At 40.2% G+C, this 17,661-nt stretch overlaps 1 protein-coding gene across 6 annotated transcripts in view; it reads right to left on the bottom strand.

Annotated features, from left to right (window-relative positions):
• SRGAP1 (SLIT-ROBO Rho GTPase activating protein 1) overlaps nt 1–17,661 on the bottom strand; it is a 94,762-nt gene that overhangs the window by 53,519 nt on the left and 23,582 nt on the right. Inside the window, exon 1 of one of the 6 annotated variants that reach the window (XM_072146611.1) lies at nt 4,511–4,553. The exons of the other annotated variants lie outside the window; for them this stretch is intronic. Within the exon in view, the coding sequence (XP_072002712.1) occupies nt 4,511–4,538 (28 nt within the window). The 5' untranslated portion in view covers nt 4,539–4,553. Of the gene's footprint in view, nt 1–4,510; nt 4,554–17,661 lie in introns of those variants that run through there. 6 annotated transcript variants of the gene reach the window in all.

Raw genomic sequence — 17,661 nt, 5'->3', positions numbered from 1 at the left:
ATGCTTCCTAACGTATAACCGTGTGAACATTTTCAAAGAGAACTGAATAATACTGCACAGCAAGAACAAAGTGTGGGAAAACATATTAACACTACAGGTACATAAGATTAACTAGAACATAGAAAATGACATCCAAAGTGGGTGGCCGTCATATGAAGCACCGCCAGCTACACAAACCACATCTGACCTTGAGTGCTTCACATCACATCTCTGTGTTCTAGAACAAACAGAAATCTTCTGCACACAGGCACACACCTAATAATACACTTAAAATAGCCAACATCTTCCTCACCCGCACAAGAAGGAGCAAGCCTCATCGGTTTCATCATAGTGAAGGTGTTTTAAAAGACATCACAGCTGTTAACTCCAGCCAACTTAAAAGAAAAAAAATATATCTTTCCAGCGTTCTGATTTCCCCTTCTTCACAAGCCAACTGGCACAGACAGCGTGGCATGTGGTAATTTTCATGTACTGCTTGTATTTCTAAAATAAGACGTTCAGCAGCAATATGGAAGCTCGGTCTACTTTCCAAAAATAAATTTATTCTACAAACTCTCCAAAATCAAAACAGTCGGGTCTTTAAACCATGTGCTACAGAATCGTGGCTGCTCCCAAAATTGATTTGAAAATGGAATACACCCAGGGCCCCCACACAGGGCTCAAGGTCTTCTCCTGCGGCCCAGGATGTGCCGCACAACTTTAAAGTGGCACATCCTTGGCTGCCGTGGACTGCAGGAAGAGTGAGAGGGTGAGAGGGAGAGTTAACTCTCTCTGTCATACTGTACATAAAGAAGGGAATTTTTAAATCTCTCAACACACAACACACAAAACACAACAAGCTTGTAATATGCGAAACAGATAATTTAAAGTATTACCCATGACATTTGGAACGTCAAGGGGATAGTAGGCAAGGCCTCTGCGTTTCCCGCACACTGATCTGAAAATTACTGTTTGTCTTACGAGATACAATGGATGCACACTGGGAAGTTAATGAACAGCCCAGCTGGAAGCTTGGTGTTCATTGTAATATTTCTAACATTCTATTCAATGTACGTGTACACAAAAAATGCCACATCACATTGCTTATATTGCTTTCACAGACCTCTTTTTTCTATTAACTGATTAAGTGATAAAGGAGGATATATGGGAAATAAGAGTCTGTTTTACTTGGACCTAGCACTTTACCTCCTGTAGTCAGGAAATAATATATCTCCTTAAAGAAAATTTGCCAATTAAGGCAGTCTTGCAGGCATGTGGAGACTTTTAGCAGTTGATGCTCCACTGGAGGATTCTGGGAAATATGCAGATTAGTCTTCCAGGATGGGATAAGGAAAACATTTCCTCATTTCCGCTTTGGGCTACTTTGTAAGGAAGCCCCATAACATCAAAAATGACCTTCCTTTTGGAATAGATACAAGGGCGGTTCAATAAATACCCGTGATTGATGACAGAGGGCGTTCCTGAGGAAAGTTAGTGTTATCATCATGTGCTGCCATCTATCAAACGACGACAAAACAAATTGCAGACTGATTAATTTAGTCAGTTTGGATTTGGCAGCCATTTGAATAAGATGTGTTTCGTGATTTTTCGCTAAGATGGAAAAAGAGCAGTATCATTCGGTAATTCGCTTTTTGGTTTTGGATGGGAAAAAACATGAGGGGATAAAAGCAAAGTTGGATGCCGTTTATGGGGACACTTTCTATCTATGACCACAGTTAGATATTGGTTCAACGAATTTAAAGATGGGTGAACATCCGTTCTTGATAAGGAGCGACCAGGACGCCCAGCAGACGTGGTTACCGAGGAAATCATTCGAAAATTCCACGACATGATACTCGCTGATCGACGAATGAAAGTGCGGGAAGGAACAGAGGCCGTAGTTGTTTAAACCGGAACGGCAATTAATATTTTACATGATAAGTTGGCGATGAAAAAAAATTGTCGGCCCGATGGGTGCCGCGATTGCTCACGGTGGACAATAAGCGGATGTGGCTATAAACTTTGAAGCAGTGTTTGGAGCAATTTAAGCGAGATCCAAAGGAGTTTTTGCGTCGAGTTGTCACCGTTGATGAAACTTGGATTCATCATTACACACCAGAAACTAAGCAGCAATCAAAATAATGGATTTCTCCCAGTAAATCTGCTCCAAAGAAGGCGAAGACTGTCCCAACTGCCGGAAAGGTCATGACGATGATTTTTTGGGATGCGAATGGCGTCATCCACATGGATTTTTTAGAAGAAGGAAGAACGATCATTGGACAATACTACAGTGGGTTATTGGACTGCTTCGACAGAAAATTGAAGGAGACACGGCCGCATTTGACGAAAAAGGTGCTGTTTCACAAGGATAACGCACCAGCACATTCATCAGCATGCCGCCAAACTGCATAAATTGCTACCGCACACCCCCCTTCCCCCGTATTCACCCGATCTGGCTCTCTGCGACTCTTTCTTGTTCCCCGATATAAAGAAATGGCACGCGGGAAATTTTTTTTAGCTCAAACGAGGAAGTCATCGCCGAGACAGAGGCGTATTTTGGAGAGTTTGACAAATCCTGTTCTTTGGAGGGGTTTAAAAAAATGGCAGGAACGTTGGGAGAAGTGTATCTTTCTAAAAGGGGACTATATTGAAAAATAAAAAAATTCTTAATTTCTAACACAGGTACTTATTGAACCGTCCTCGTATACTGGTTTGGCTTTAATCCCGCATCATGTTATTAGGCTTCTTGATGTTACGAGGGCTTCCTGACAAAGTAGTCAAAAGAGGCAATGTTTACCTCCCACAAACACACAAAGCCACTGTACTGCAGAGATTTTTAAAGCCAACACAGCCATCTAAATGGGACCTGCAAAACCAAACCAACCTCATGAATGGACCAAATTTTTAGTTACTTAAGTTGGTTTAGTTTAGAGACTATTTAGGCTGGGCTTACATTACATTATTTGTCATACATTATCAGGACAGGTCAGGAGCATTCCCATGTGCCCTTACAACGTATGGCACAGACGCCGCCCGGGAACACCCCCCTGAATGCGCAGGGGGGGGGAGGCGTGTCCATGAAGGGGGTGTTTCCCCAATGATGTCACTGCCCTAACTACTGGTTAAACATACCCCTACTGGTCCTAACTCACTTTCATCAATGATTATGTGTAACTTTGGCTTTATAGCCACCAACTTTTTGATTCCTTTGTAAAGTATGAACAAAACCCATATTTTCTCTCCCCTACTTCCCTTCCTAATAGTAACAGCTTTCCTTCTATTCTTATTTATATTCATGTAGGAGCCAGCTACTTTCCCCAGCTATGGTTACATCATCTGATCTGACCATTACCTGATAGTTATCACGTAACAACCCAAGTTTTTGACAAAACTAGTTATACCTGTTGCTTCTACCACACTGCCCATTCACATGGAGCATGATAAACCAATGACATTTACTCAGAGCCAGGCACTGTGACTGTGGTAATCTTTTTTTATATTTGTTATCCATGGCCTCCTTACTTCTAAAAATCAACTTTAAAATTATGCTAATGAGTCTGAAAGGTACACGTGTGGCTAAGCCTTTAAAATATTTAGAAAAAACAAAAACCTGTAAAAAATAAAAATTGGTAAATTTATTCTCCACCTTTGTGTCCTAATCTAACCTCAACACAATTAAGAATGAAAACTAAGTTTTAAGCTAAAAATATACACACAATACTAGTATTCATGTAAAATATCAAAAAAGACAATTCTAAAAAAGTTCTGTTAGTCTACAGATAATACTCAGTATGTTGACTTTACAAAGGCTGTGTTATGACTGGGGCTTTTGGGACTGCTACAGCTGCTGGAACACAAAAAGCAAAGAAAAATTCAAACAAACACAAAGTGATCAGCAAAAAGCAGCCAAGCTTACAATACATTCACTAATGACTTTTAGCTAAAGGTCTTTTCTAACTAATGACGAAAGTTTATCAAAAGTCAGGCCAAGAAATAAGTGAATCGCTGGACAAAGTGCTAAGTTGTCTTGGTTAATATATAAAGACAAACTCCTTGGTTTATTTTCATGACATCATGTTTTAATCATTTGAAGAAAAAAAAAAAAAAAAAGGCCAAGAAAAATAAATTTATACTGTTCTTAGCCTAAAGACCAACATGAAGTCTAAAGCACAGTTTATGAAGACAGAATTAGAAAATTGGTGATTGGTGGTTATGCAAATAACCAGAAACAAGCCAAGGGAACCCGTAAGCCCCCAGTCCAAAATACACTAGATCAGGCCTGGCATAGCACTGCCCAGAGGCGTGGTCACCTGATGGCTACAACAAGAGATCTAAGCCCCTTGATGTATCCGCCGGGACATGAAGGGGCAAGGCCTTCACCATACGCCATCACACAAGTGCCAACGCATGACAAATCCCCCCCTCAATGGTCTCTAAAGTTTTACAAGAAGGCCAATTTCATCAAATAATTGATATGGTTTGTGTAATGATAAAGTATTTTGGAAAATTGTAAAAGTTATCAATTTCTCACCATTTTCTACATCTCTGCTTGCTGTCATTCTATAGGAAGCTTCATGGTTTACTTCCAATGGATACAAAACTGTCCCTGGACATATGAGGTTACACAGGTACACGGCACGTTATTTCACAGTACAGTAATGAGAGCTGTTTGTTATAACAAGCTGTGCACTTGTGTGACATCACATGACAATGGACTGGTTTTTATCCACAGGAAGTAAACAATGAAGCTTCCTGTTGGATAACACCATGCAGAAATCTAGACTTCTTTGGATTCAGGCCACAAATTTTCTTTTGGTATTTCTCAGACACTTTCGTAGCATGTCATAGACATCTATGGCCTTAAACTGTACGGCCGTATCACAGACCCCCACGTGGTCACATGAATGGGCCCTAGGTGTGAGAAATCAACACGGAATAGCAACAACGTACTCCAAGATTGCAAGTTGTTGTGAGGAGGGTTCTCATTCCAATTTTTTCTTCTGATGATATTATTGCAGTTTATTGCATTATTTTTATATGTACCGCATGATCTATGAAGAAACACAAAACATGATGGCACTATAAAAAGATTTATTATTATATACAACAGCTATCTAATTGATGTAACAACAAATAACATGTATGCAACTAATTCAACTGTTCAGGCAAAATAGCAAATACTGCAAGCTTCAGGAAAAAGGACCAAAATTACATATGTATGTATATGTGAAGCCTTTATGGTACATCGTCACATTTTCATTTCCAACTGCTTCTGGCAAGCCACACCAACCCCATGGCAGATAAAAGGCAAGAACATTGTCAATTATGGCAGAAGTCAATGCATCTTTCAAAGCATTCCAAATTATATTACGGTATGTATTTGGCATGATTCGGTAACATTGGTATAAGCAATTCATAAAGTTGCGCACAAAAGGAAGGAAGAAAAAAAACTGATCAATCAAATGGACACAGCATTTTTCAGACAGCTTTATCTACATCTGGTAGTTGTACAGCTGGATGGACACGTGGTATAAGCTGTAACACACTATAAATCCCAAAGGTCAAATAAAGAGGTAAAAAACAACTGCATGTCACCATTCCTAGTCCATTAGTAGATAGAGAAAAAATTAAAAAAAAAAAAAAAAACCTCCTGCCACATAAACAGACAAAAGTAGATTAAAAGTTTATCCAGAATCAGTGGCTCACTTTTATAATATATAAATTATACCCAAAGAGTTCAAGCATAATGATAACATGCTAATATAAACTCCTTCGTGATCTAAGGTCTTTTGTGCTTAAAGGGGTTTTCTCACGAAGCAAAGTTAGCGTTGCGGCGATCTCCGTCGGCTGCCTGGAGATTAATGGAGCAGAACGGTCAAGCGTGGCCGTCTGCTCCATTACTGTTATGGAGCGACGAGGAGTCGGTCGGACCCCACATTCTCGCGATCTGCTGGGGTCTCAGCACTGAGACCTGCACTGATCAGCAAGTTAGGCCCTATACTGTGGATAGGGCCTAACTTTGATTATGGGATAATATGACGACATGAAGCCTGTGATGAGTCACATGCTTGTGACATCACTTCAGGTCATTTTTTTTTTTTTTTTTGCACTAATCTAGTACGGCTCTATGGCTCCTCCCAACAAGTCTCCTCTTGTCCTATACGGTTTCCCTTGTTTACCAGAAAGCATGGCAAATGGAGAGAAGCCAGGGGGGCTCTGCTAGCAGCTCTGCTAGCTGCTCTGCTAGCAGCTAAACCTGCAGATAGCTGATAAAAGTAAACTAGAGAATTGCTTATTTTTGGTTAGTGCAGAGTTAAGCAAAAGTTTACAGTTGTTTTTTTTAGCACTTAGGGGGCATTTATCAATCCTTTATGCTGATTTCTAGTGTTGAAGCACTGAAATAATCATGATTTCTTGTGCACTGCAAGAAATCGTGACTAGGTTTGTTGATACGCCACCTCCACAACATTTGAGCCTCTACCATAAAAATCCATCAGGATAAATGAGGGACACTTACTCAAAGTTTGGACACACCTTCTCATTCAATGAGTTTTCTGTATTTTCATGACTATTCAAATTTTTGATTCACACTAAAGGCATCAAAGCTTGATTACGGGTTTGCACACTCTTGGCATTCTCTTGATCGGCTTCAAGAGGTAGTTACCTGAAATGGTCTTCCAACAGTCTTGAAGGAGTTCCCAGCTCACCCCAAACCATCTCGATTGGGTTCAGGTCTGTTGACTGTGGAGGCCAGATCATCTTGCGTATAACCACATCACTCTCCTTCTTGATCAAATAACCATTAAACAGTACTGTAGATCCATCCACCATGACCGTGGTCATCTTACATTTGTTATCTATGGCCTCTTTTCTTTTAAAATAATGTTAATGGAGCCTGAGGGTCTCTGAGAGGGCATTTCCAGAGCACCTCAGTGATGTCCTTGTTATTACAATGAGAAGAGCAGGTTTTACCTCCCAGGCTTTACTCGCTTTGCTACGTGGTCCTGACTGCTGATCAAGATGGGTGCGACCAGGCAACAGTGTACAGAGAGGGAGAGTGCATACATAATCAGATGGCGCAGCCGTGAGGCGTTACGGTGGTTCCTGAAGATAATAAAGACGTTTTTATCCCCTATAGTAAAAGGACAAGCAAATCAGTTTGGACATCTAACATCATTAAACCCGATGGTAGATGTCCTTTAAAGAAAATGTTATTGATTTTTTTAATTTAAATTTTTTTCTCATTGTTACAACAACATATGAAGGAGCAGCTTCCAGAGGACTGCAGGCTCTAGGCATTTTGAAGACATATTCTCCAGTTCAGATGGTGTTCTCTCAGGAGAGCACGCGTGCCTTCTCTTTCTGAGCGTCTACCACTTTCATTTACATTAAAGGCCACCTCACACAAAAGAGAAATAAAAAAGTGAGTTCATCTCCACCAACCATGACTAAAGAGTAATTCATCTGAAACATGATGTGATCCACTCTGACAGCGACATTATGAACAATTTGATGTGCCACTAGCAGCTCTAATCCCCTGATAAGCAAACGCTAAATGTGTCTAATATTATAAGCTTCATTTCCTATCAGATAACCTAATTGCTGGATTGAACGTGAAGCATGCAGGGACCTTCCCAGAAGGAGCAGACACTTTTACACGTTAAAAGAGGCTTGAATCCAGCGGTGACTAATATAGCACACATGTGGCATTCACCGGCCCAGTCCAAAATAAATGTGTCAGACAACACAGGGACCAGAATCAAAAAATATTCGGCATTTCAAGAAGCCGGAGAGCTTATCTAAAATAGTCCCTCACGATAGCATATTATAACCAATATCGGTTTTCTCCCAGAAATTCTTTAAAAATTAAATTAAAAAAGCAAAAATGTATTTATTCATTAACTACAGTATATTCAAAGCTTTTCTCGGTTTTGTTGTGACTGCCAGTGCTGTAGCCAGCGTTCACATAGTCTTAAAGTCTCTTTAAAAAGCCTTGTTGCAGAAATTGATTAGGAAATACCACATATACATGTATTTGGTTCACCTTTAGCTACTAAAGGTGAACCACTGCTTTAAATTCACAGTCATTTCCCGATTGGAAAACATACAGTTTGTCAATATATAATGAATGTTCATTTCCAATAGATCAATAACATTGTTCTAGAGATAAATTTAACAAGATCAATGTGCACAGGTCAATAACACAACTCTCCAAAACAGAACATAGGAAATTTTTCCTACCAACCAAGCAACAAACCTTACACCAACTAGAGTTTCACGGTACACACAACAAATTGAAATGTTGATTAAATGTTAGAAACTGGTATTTAAAGGGAAGCTGTCACCACACTAACCACCCCAAGTCCACAAACATTACCTTCTTCTGTAATATGTACAACCCTGGAGATCTTTTTAGAATATTTCTAGGTTGCAGAATGAAAAATCCTTTTTTATTATTTTGTAAGATGCAGTCAGGTAATCCCCCCCACCCCCCGGCCTTCCGCAGATTGCTCTGCCCACTCCATACATCTGGTGTCCCAGCCCTGACTCCTAATTATGAGGTCATTCTCCAGCTATGTAAAGATCTAGGAGGCAGGGCTGGTACGCAAGATGTAGCATATTTTGGATGCATTTTTAAATGCATCCCAGAAACTGATGCGCTTTTCATGTTACCATGCGTTTGAATGATTTGAAAACATTAGTTTTCATTGCTGGAAGTATAAGCAGCAGTGCAAATTTTAACACAGCTGCTTACACTTTTAGCAATGAAGACAAACTTTAAAATCAGCCAAATGCATGGTTACACGAAAAACGCAAGCATTTTGGACCAGATCCAGGGCAAATCACATAGAAGAGAGGGGGAGAGAGAGCACACCTCCCCGGCACAGTCACAGCGCAGCAGCACACTGCATGATCACTCAATGTTATTGGGTGCCATAAACCGTATCTCGGACTACTCTAGGGTTGTGTGCTTGGCCTTATACTAACAGCATACTTGAGTCGCAAACAACAAACTCGTGAGGTCCACACATGCGCCCATGACAGTAGAGTAGACTTTCAAAGCCAAGAACACAAGAAGGAATAGGACCCGAGTTCAGTCGCCAAACGCACAGACTATGAATCCACAGCTTTGTGTTTGAACCCATTAAATTCATTTGTCCATGTGCTATGCATTGATTTAAAAGGTAGCACATGACCAAGAACATTGCATTACATGGTAGCCATCTTTTTTTCACATCAGCAATTTGTATTTGTGAATATGTGTATGGACGTGCACCGGTCCCAAACAAAACCCTAAGAGACTGGCTCATCCTATTACCATGTAAATGTCCTGTGATGCTGGATGTCATTGTGACCCCCTCTTGCAGATCCCAATGCACAGTGCATGTCAGGGTTTGCAGGTTTTTACTTCAAAAGATAGACATAATTTCTTTGTGCTTGTCTGTTCAATTGTTTGGAAGCGGCGGGTCTCAGCGCATGTTATGTGCACATCAGCACACCGAACACCAGAGTCTGGACTGGGGACAATTTCCTGTCTACATATAAAGTTCATCCTTCAATCTGGCCGCCTCGGGGCTGACAAGCCACAGAAAATCTCATTACAACAGCAGCGAGACAACCGCGGCTATTACACCAAACCAAGACAGAGAATGAAACAAACGCTGTAATATCATCATGACGGTGCAGGGGGAGGCAGGAAAACAATACTCTCTGTAATGGGATGCTATTCACAGAAATACTGCACCAAATATATGCTCACATTTCAATATTATAAAGGTTAGCAACAAGTATCAACCTTAAATCCAATGGAATCTACTTCAATCATTTATCTGGAAATGACAGTACGATAAGGTTAGCACTGATGGATCTGTAGGAAAATCAGGGCAGATCTTGCCTATAATTAGATACTCATGTTTGCTTTTATCCAAAAACAGCGACACTCTTAACCTTGAACTATGTTGTGTCTTCAATGGTCCTGGGATGCAATAATAATTTCTCAAACACTCTGGGACACATTTAAGGCCCTTGCGCCAGTTTTCTGTCTGACTTTGCACATTCTTTCTTGCTTGCACAGGTATTTAAGAAGTGCAAGACAGATGTGTCATGGCTTCACTATTCCCGAGATGTCACATTTAACATGCAGAGACCGACAGAATTGTGTCACACACTCCAAGATAGGGTGCACACAGGGAAGCAACAGTTTCATGAAGAACGGGCACCACAAATCATGAATCTGGTACCCTAGGCACACTACACAGGCAAAGTGCACAAAGTGCAGTTTTCACCTTTTTTGATAATTGTGTCTATATATCTAATTATGAACTACCATTTTTTTTTTTTTAATAAAAATTACAAAAAATGTTTTGGGTTTTTTACAACAAACACAGTTAACAACAAACAAGAAGCACAAGTTCACAAATAAATTCATCAGGCATAAGTCTCATTGCATACAATACTTTGCATATCATTGGCCAATAGCTTATAACCACCATGGCAGACTGTGGGCTGCCAGCTGATCAGAAGGTCATGCCTGCCCTAGCTACCTTAAAAAAGTAAAACTACAAAACAGAACAATAGACAGTGAGCAAAGGATCCATGATCCGAGAAGTGCTCTGGATATCAGTCTTCAATCCTTTATGTATTTGGGGTGTTTATTTTCCTGAAATGAGATATGTTTTTCTTGTATGCAACAGACATTCACTATGGCAATGACTTTGTTTATGCTAGGAGACTGACTCTCCTTCCTGCATCTAGCTACCATTAGTTTAGTGGCCATAAGGAGAACTTCAACAGAGGTGACAATGGCCAGAGAAGTCCTTCTGTAAGTTGGGTTTTCTTAAGCTGGGGATTGCCCGTTTTACTTTAGCATTTCAATAATCACTGGAAACAATTCTCTATCCAAGTGTACAATATACTGTATAGTCGTAACAGATTCTCTTCACATAATAATTAGTGTAATTAAAAATACAATAGAAAACTGCAGTTTTTATGTCTTTATGTTATATACGTGACTACTACTAATTTTCCTAATTGTACTTTACATTCTTTCACATTATTACCTTCATTTCCCAGCAGCTTGTTCTGCCCATTTTATAAAGAATAACCCTTCATAACCTTTAAGTACAAATGAGGGAAAATACTGTTTTTCTGGCGTTTCCTCTTATCTGACAAAAGAGACATTGTTCATATTTCCTAGAATTTAGTAGATACTAATAAGCGGAGCAGGCGGCTTTACTGATGGAATAAGAGGTTTTATCACTTGTATCCATAATGAACAATTTGCATTCCACTTGCTCCTGAACTGGTCTAAGCATTTCAGAAGACAAGCCCTGCTGCCCGTATGTTGAGGGTGCATAATTTATAGGGCATAGCTTATGCCGCCTCCCTCGGGCCAGGCTCACTTTTCAATAGTGTCACTTTATATAAATATAAGTAGGATGCATGGACTATGTAATACACACTACATATAACCTCTTTCATTTCACACAAGTAGGTTATGACTATTTATAAACGCCACTATATCCTAACCTTATATTTCTGTATGCATGGCATAAATTAAGTGCCGTGACCCATAAAGCACTTCCCCAAGTATGCCACGGTTAAGTCCACATACAGGAAATTGTATAGAATTTACCACATATTTTATACAAACGCACAGTTATTTGTCCTTTGACCTCAGGAAGAGCTGTGCTTGTTTGCAGAATCGAAGGCTTTGTGCTGGTTAAACCATGCCAAGTCTCGGAAGAGATAAGCGGCCTGCTGTAAAAAGGCACTGCTGTATTAAATAACAGGATGAGAGAGCACTGAAAGGATTTTATCCTTCCAGGGAGATGACGCTCACAAAAAACAAATGAAACCCAAGCCAGGGCCATGACAACTAAAGTAAAGGAATCACTGCCTGCATTTTGTACTATGTGTGCCCTGAGATAGTGTGGCTGGAAGAGCAGAGGAGAAAAACAAGTCTTTCCCAAAAGGTTTGGCGGCAGCGGGTTTGTACACGTGACCGCCTTCATCTCCCCAATGAACAAACACATAATACAGAGAGGTCTGCATCTTATATACTCAATCTCCCAGCTGAGATTATGTACATAGTCACAATTTCACATATATTGTTTTGCTTTTTTATTTTTATTTCACCAGTTTCCACATCCATCATTCATTCTCCTCCAATATTTGCAAAAAATACATTTCAAAAACATGTATAGAGATTTTTAAAAATCTGTGCAAAAAAAGGCATTGGAGGGCTGAGGCAAGAACAATGTGGTTCACAAAAATCTGGTCATTTTACATAGAGCTACTGCAGAATAATATGAATGTAGCTTACAGAGTGTAAAACAGCTGCTGAGAAGGAAAACTCGCCTAATTTATAGCTAGAGCACAGTGTTGTCTAAAATAGAAAAAGACAGGTATAAGGTGAGGATCAGCAAGTTTTGGCAAAGCAGCTGTTGCTCGGGGCCATAGTGCATGCTCAGCAAGCCTGTAATTTATGGAGTGTAGGGCAGCACTTGGCAGCTTCAGCAATCCACGTTAAACACAAGGTCTTTGGGACCTGCTGGAATGACTTCCTCTTTCTAGTGGTTTTCAATTGTGAATGCTTTGCTTCCCAGTGTAAAAAAATTTGTTTGTATTAAAAGAAACCAGTTACTAGGAAAATGGTGTCTACTTTAAGGATACTGTTAGGCCTCCTGCACAAAAACATGATGTCAAACCCTAAACAGGACTGTGGTTTGTTGTGTGTGGCCCTTGGGGTATTAGGATGTTAGGTCCTCTGACACACCAAGAGAGAGATGGGGCCTGCTCTAAAAGTACATGTACACAAACGTTCGAACTGGAGAGGAAGAGGAAAGAGCGCTGCTCACCCCTCCCCTCTACATAGAGCAGCGCAGGGCAGCTGCCGTAATATGGCGAAATATTGGACATGGATACCACACAAATATATGGCAGCATACGGTGCACAACTGTATGCAACCCCTATCTTATATGTTCCCATAGATTTCCGTGGAAGTCTATGGGAACCACAGAACGAACCACGGAACGAAATACATAAGAAAATGATTGTCAAATGATTAAGGAAATTAGCACCAGGTGCCAGCTTACCACCAATAACTTTCAGGTATCACAAAGTTTTCTCTAATGTTGATCTCCAGTGTATATTGTATTACTTTACTTGGTTATTTCCTATCTGAAACTTCCATCTCACTCAGTTTATGTGATCTCAGTGCGACCTGATAAAATGGCATTTATATCAGGTCAGCACCGCTCACCGCATTTACCCACTGTGCCTTGACCACACCCAATAGAAAGCAATGAGGCTATGAGTTATATTGTCCCAAATCATCAGATTTAATCCAAGACACTTCAACTGTCCTTTTACATTGGGTTTTATGAGACTATTAAGAGATGGCTGCTTAATACCATCCTTCCCTTCATAACACATTAGACCACAGCAAAATGCTCAATTTCCTGACCCATCAACTTCTATGTCTATGCTTCAATTGAGACATCTAGAAGAAGAAATGAAGAGACATTACTCAATGGTGTACAATTAAGAATATAAAGAAAAATGTCCACAGCATGGGTTAATATTTTCCTAGTGAACAATTAGCAGTGAGGCTTCAATGACTATGTTTGGTCATGCACATCAGCTAGGGCAAGTAAAAGATAAATACAGCATGTCTGCCGACAGCAATACTGCGGCCATGTACAACCAGATGAAAAATCTACATTACAGTAAAGGTTCAGTATCAAAAATGTAAAATAACGCTGCCTTTTTCTCCACAAAATTAGTGTCCATTCTTCTTCATTCTCAAAATACACCAAGACCCACTTCTGCTGAGTGTACATGATGCCATTACAATCTACTACCTTCTACTGTACCTAACTACGTTGGGTCATTTGTGGTCAGAACCCTCTAGTTAACCCAGAAATCTGTATGCCAATAGCACATAAACCCAGAAGTAATACTTTACTTTTTAAAGATGCTATAGCATGTCATCATTTTGTATTTTATAGCTATATACCACAGATTCACTGCTAAACTTGACATGCTGGGATCACCTTGAAAAAAAAAACACAGAGTGTAAGGGCAAGATGTCCTCCGCTCTGCAAGAGAGAGGCAAGTGACATCACGTGAGAGGCGTGAATTCATGCCCCAGCGAGGGAGACGGAGGGGAAGGAGTGTGCATAATTAGCAGCCAGAACTGCCAGACATCTTGTCCCCTCTCTCTGTGCTGCTGCTAATTATGGACAGATCAAAATGAACAGTAGTGCAGGTGAGTATTTATAGGGGTTTTTATTTTTTTTTTTTAAATGGTTAATTTCCTTAAAGTATATTCATTCCCACCAGATGGAAGTTACTATGTCTTCCATCAGACTATTACAATTTTCTTATTTAGTTTGTTCTTAATCAAATTGCCCTACATGTATAATGGTTTTCCTATGTCCTCTAAACTTCAATTCAAGAAGACACCCATGTCTTGGATATTAAATGTTTCAAGACATAAAAGATATAAAATGCTCACAAACATCTGAAGATTGTAAGATGGAAATCGTTTTGTGTCAGTTTTCAGGCTCTAGGTTACATAGAATTTGTTAGCAAAATATTTTGACAAAATCTTTCCTTTCCTGTTCTTGTGTTTGTTCAAGTTTTTCATTCTCCTTGATTGTTGCAGTCTCCTAGGAGATGGTTGCCATGCTCAGCAGTAGTGATAGGCAGAGCCGACCTAAGAATCTGATGCTTTCCCCCTCCATCTCTGCAGTGCAGATCGTTATACGCTTGCCATTGCAATATCCTTTACCACATTTCACGTCACTATCTGATCTATTTTAAGACTAGTCACGTGCAAAGTCTGTCCTCTATGTGTACCCTGCTAGTCCCTCAATTAATTGGTACAATGCGAAAACTTAATTTGAAATATTAACTTCAAATCTGACAGCGACACATCTTTTTCCATCAATGGCATCTACTAGAGAGATATCTCCATAGGCAAGAATACCTAAAACAGGGGAGTATTTATTATTGCATTTTGCCATTTTTGATTGCTGTAAAATAAAGTCATACCACAAGGTTTATTTTCCACACCCTTTCTAAAAACCATAGGCAAGTTGAAAAAAAAAAAAAAAAAGTGAATGGCAACATGTACCATAGTATGCCATTTATGGAAATACACATATCATAGTGAATAATAATTCTTTATTTATATAGCGCCTATAGATTACACAGCGCTGCACAAAGCATGACAAAATTGGTCCCAGTCCCCATGGGGGTCAGTCTAAACAACCTAACAGTAGGTTTTGGAGTGTGGGAAGACACCGGAGTACCCGGAGGAAACCCACGAAAACATGGAGAGAACATACAAACCCTTTTCAGATGTTGACCTGGGTGGGACTAGAACCCAGAACTCCAGTGCTGCAAGGCAGAAGTGCTAACCACTCAGCCACCGGGCTGCCCATAGTGAAGAAAAAAAATGTATGTGTGAATAAGCCCTTAAGGGAAAACTACCATCAAAATCAAGTATGACAAACCAGGAACACTTAAAAGAACATCTACCACCAGGAAGAAGGATTGTAAACCAAGCACACTTAAATGCATATGTGTGCTCCCTTTGGCAGAATCCAATCTTCTTTTAGTTTCTTAAAGGGGTTTTCCCACAAAACAAGTTAGGCCCTATTAGAGCCTAACTTGCTAATCGCTCCAATGGGGTCCTAGGTACCAAAGTTGGACCCCTTATTGCTCTCAGAGATTAATGAAGCCGACTGCCTTGCATGACTGTTCTGCTCCATTCATCTCTATGATGGCGAGATCAGTGAGCTTGGTGACCTGGGACCCCATCGTTCTCGTCATCTGTGGGGGTCTCATCACTGAGACCACCACCGATCAGTAAGTTAGACCCTATCATTTGTTGATAAACTCTTTAAGCCCTTATTTTTATGAAATAAAAGGTTTTAAACATTTGCAAATGAGCCTGAGGGATCTATAAAGCTCAGAAACCCTCAGGCTCATTTGCATAATTTTTAGCTAAAGGAAGATTGGATCCTGCCGAGGGAGCACACATCTGCATGCAAGTGTGCTTGGTTCACAATCCTTCATCCTGGTGGTAGATGCCTTTTAATCATTGATCCAAACACGGTGACGGTGTGAACCTTCTTATACATGTTATTCATGGCCTCCTTCCTTCTAAAGTCAACTTTTATAGCTATGCTAATAAGCCTGCAGGGTTCTGGGGGGTTCTCGTCCAACGATCTGGCAGTCTGCGCATGCGCAGAACAGCAGGCCCGCACCTGCGCGGTCACTGCTCGGAAGCTGGGGATGCACAGGCGTGGGCCTGCTGTTCTGCGCATGCTGCCGGATCGTCGGCCGAGGGCGCGCAGCTACGAGCAGCTGCGCGCCGAAGATGGTGAGTAGGAGGAGAAAATAGGCTACCGGGGCGTGGAGTAGCCGCCTCGTGTAACCTCAGATGCGGCTACTACACGCCCCAGTAGCCGCATAAGAAAATTAGCATAAACGATTGATAAAAGTTACCAAAAAATTGCGGGGACGTGAGGGCTATCCTCACGTCCCATTGATCCACCTACCACCCGATCTACCTTTATAGGTAGATTTGTGGTGGTAGGTGCCCTTTAATCAAGAAATATTGCTTTTCTCATTTCATATTTTACAAAACACAGATCAATGTCTGTAAACCAGCATAAGCAAATATGACGTAATAGAAAACAAAATGTATGTCTATCTGGCAGCCCCATGTAATAAAAATAAATAAAGTACTGCTTATAACAAAGCCCCAGCACAGGATGTGTTGTCTGCTGCCAGAGTGGCAGAATATATCAAAGCATTATATAGAATTTCTCAGGAAGGGGGCTTTGCTTGGACACTAAGGGAAGGAACTAAGCTTGAAATTCTGCTGCATTTGTGTTTTCCATTGATGCCGAGAGTTTTAACGGAAGCAGACAATGTAATATTAATTGTCTGCTAAATATATTAGAGGAAACTAAAGAACGGGAAGAGAGGATAAAGTCCTAAAAGTAGAACGCCAAGTTAATGAAACAAAGTTTACCTCCAAGTACAATAGAGTCATATCTAAAGTGAGACTGAAAACTAATAAAAGAGCAATGTAATGTAAAGGCGTATAGAATATATACTATAATAGCAGATCTATAGGGGCTTATAATATTAAATGTGAAATAAAATGTGTGCATCATAATCATAAATCATCATAAATGCTGCATGTCTTTTGTACTTGCTCTGCTATGTATGTAAGCCTCATTTCCAATGAATAGCAGCATGGAATTTATTTAAAGGGGTATTTCCATGAAGACAGGATTCTTAAGTATCCTCAGGATAACAAAATAACACATTCTCCAATTCACAGTTATAAAGAAAAATACAGCATTTCACAGATATAATTCCAACCTGTCTATCATTCCTGGTGTATACCATTTCGGTTGTTCCGGGATCCGACCGTAAATCTTCTAAATATGGTCAGGTAGAACTGATTCTTCTCATAAACTGATTCTCCTGTCTGCTCGAGCTCTGTCCCTCCTCCTCCATAACAAGAACACAGACATGACTGATGATAAATCTGGCTTTTCTTAGTGAGATGGATCACTAATAAGAGCCGGCTCTTCTGGCTTTTGAGCAGCTACCTATTAAATGTATAATAGGGAGCCTCAGTATAGCCAGTC

Source organism: Engystomops pustulosus, chromosome 4 (assembly GCF_040894005.1).
Source record: "Engystomops pustulosus chromosome 4, aEngPut4.maternal, whole genome shotgun sequence".
In the NCBI taxonomy this organism is placed as follows: Eukaryota; Metazoa; Chordata; class Amphibia; order Anura; family Leptodactylidae; genus Engystomops; species Engystomops pustulosus.
The sequence above is the reverse complement of the archived record's forward strand: the minus strand, read 5'-3'. Positions and strand labels throughout refer to the sequence as shown.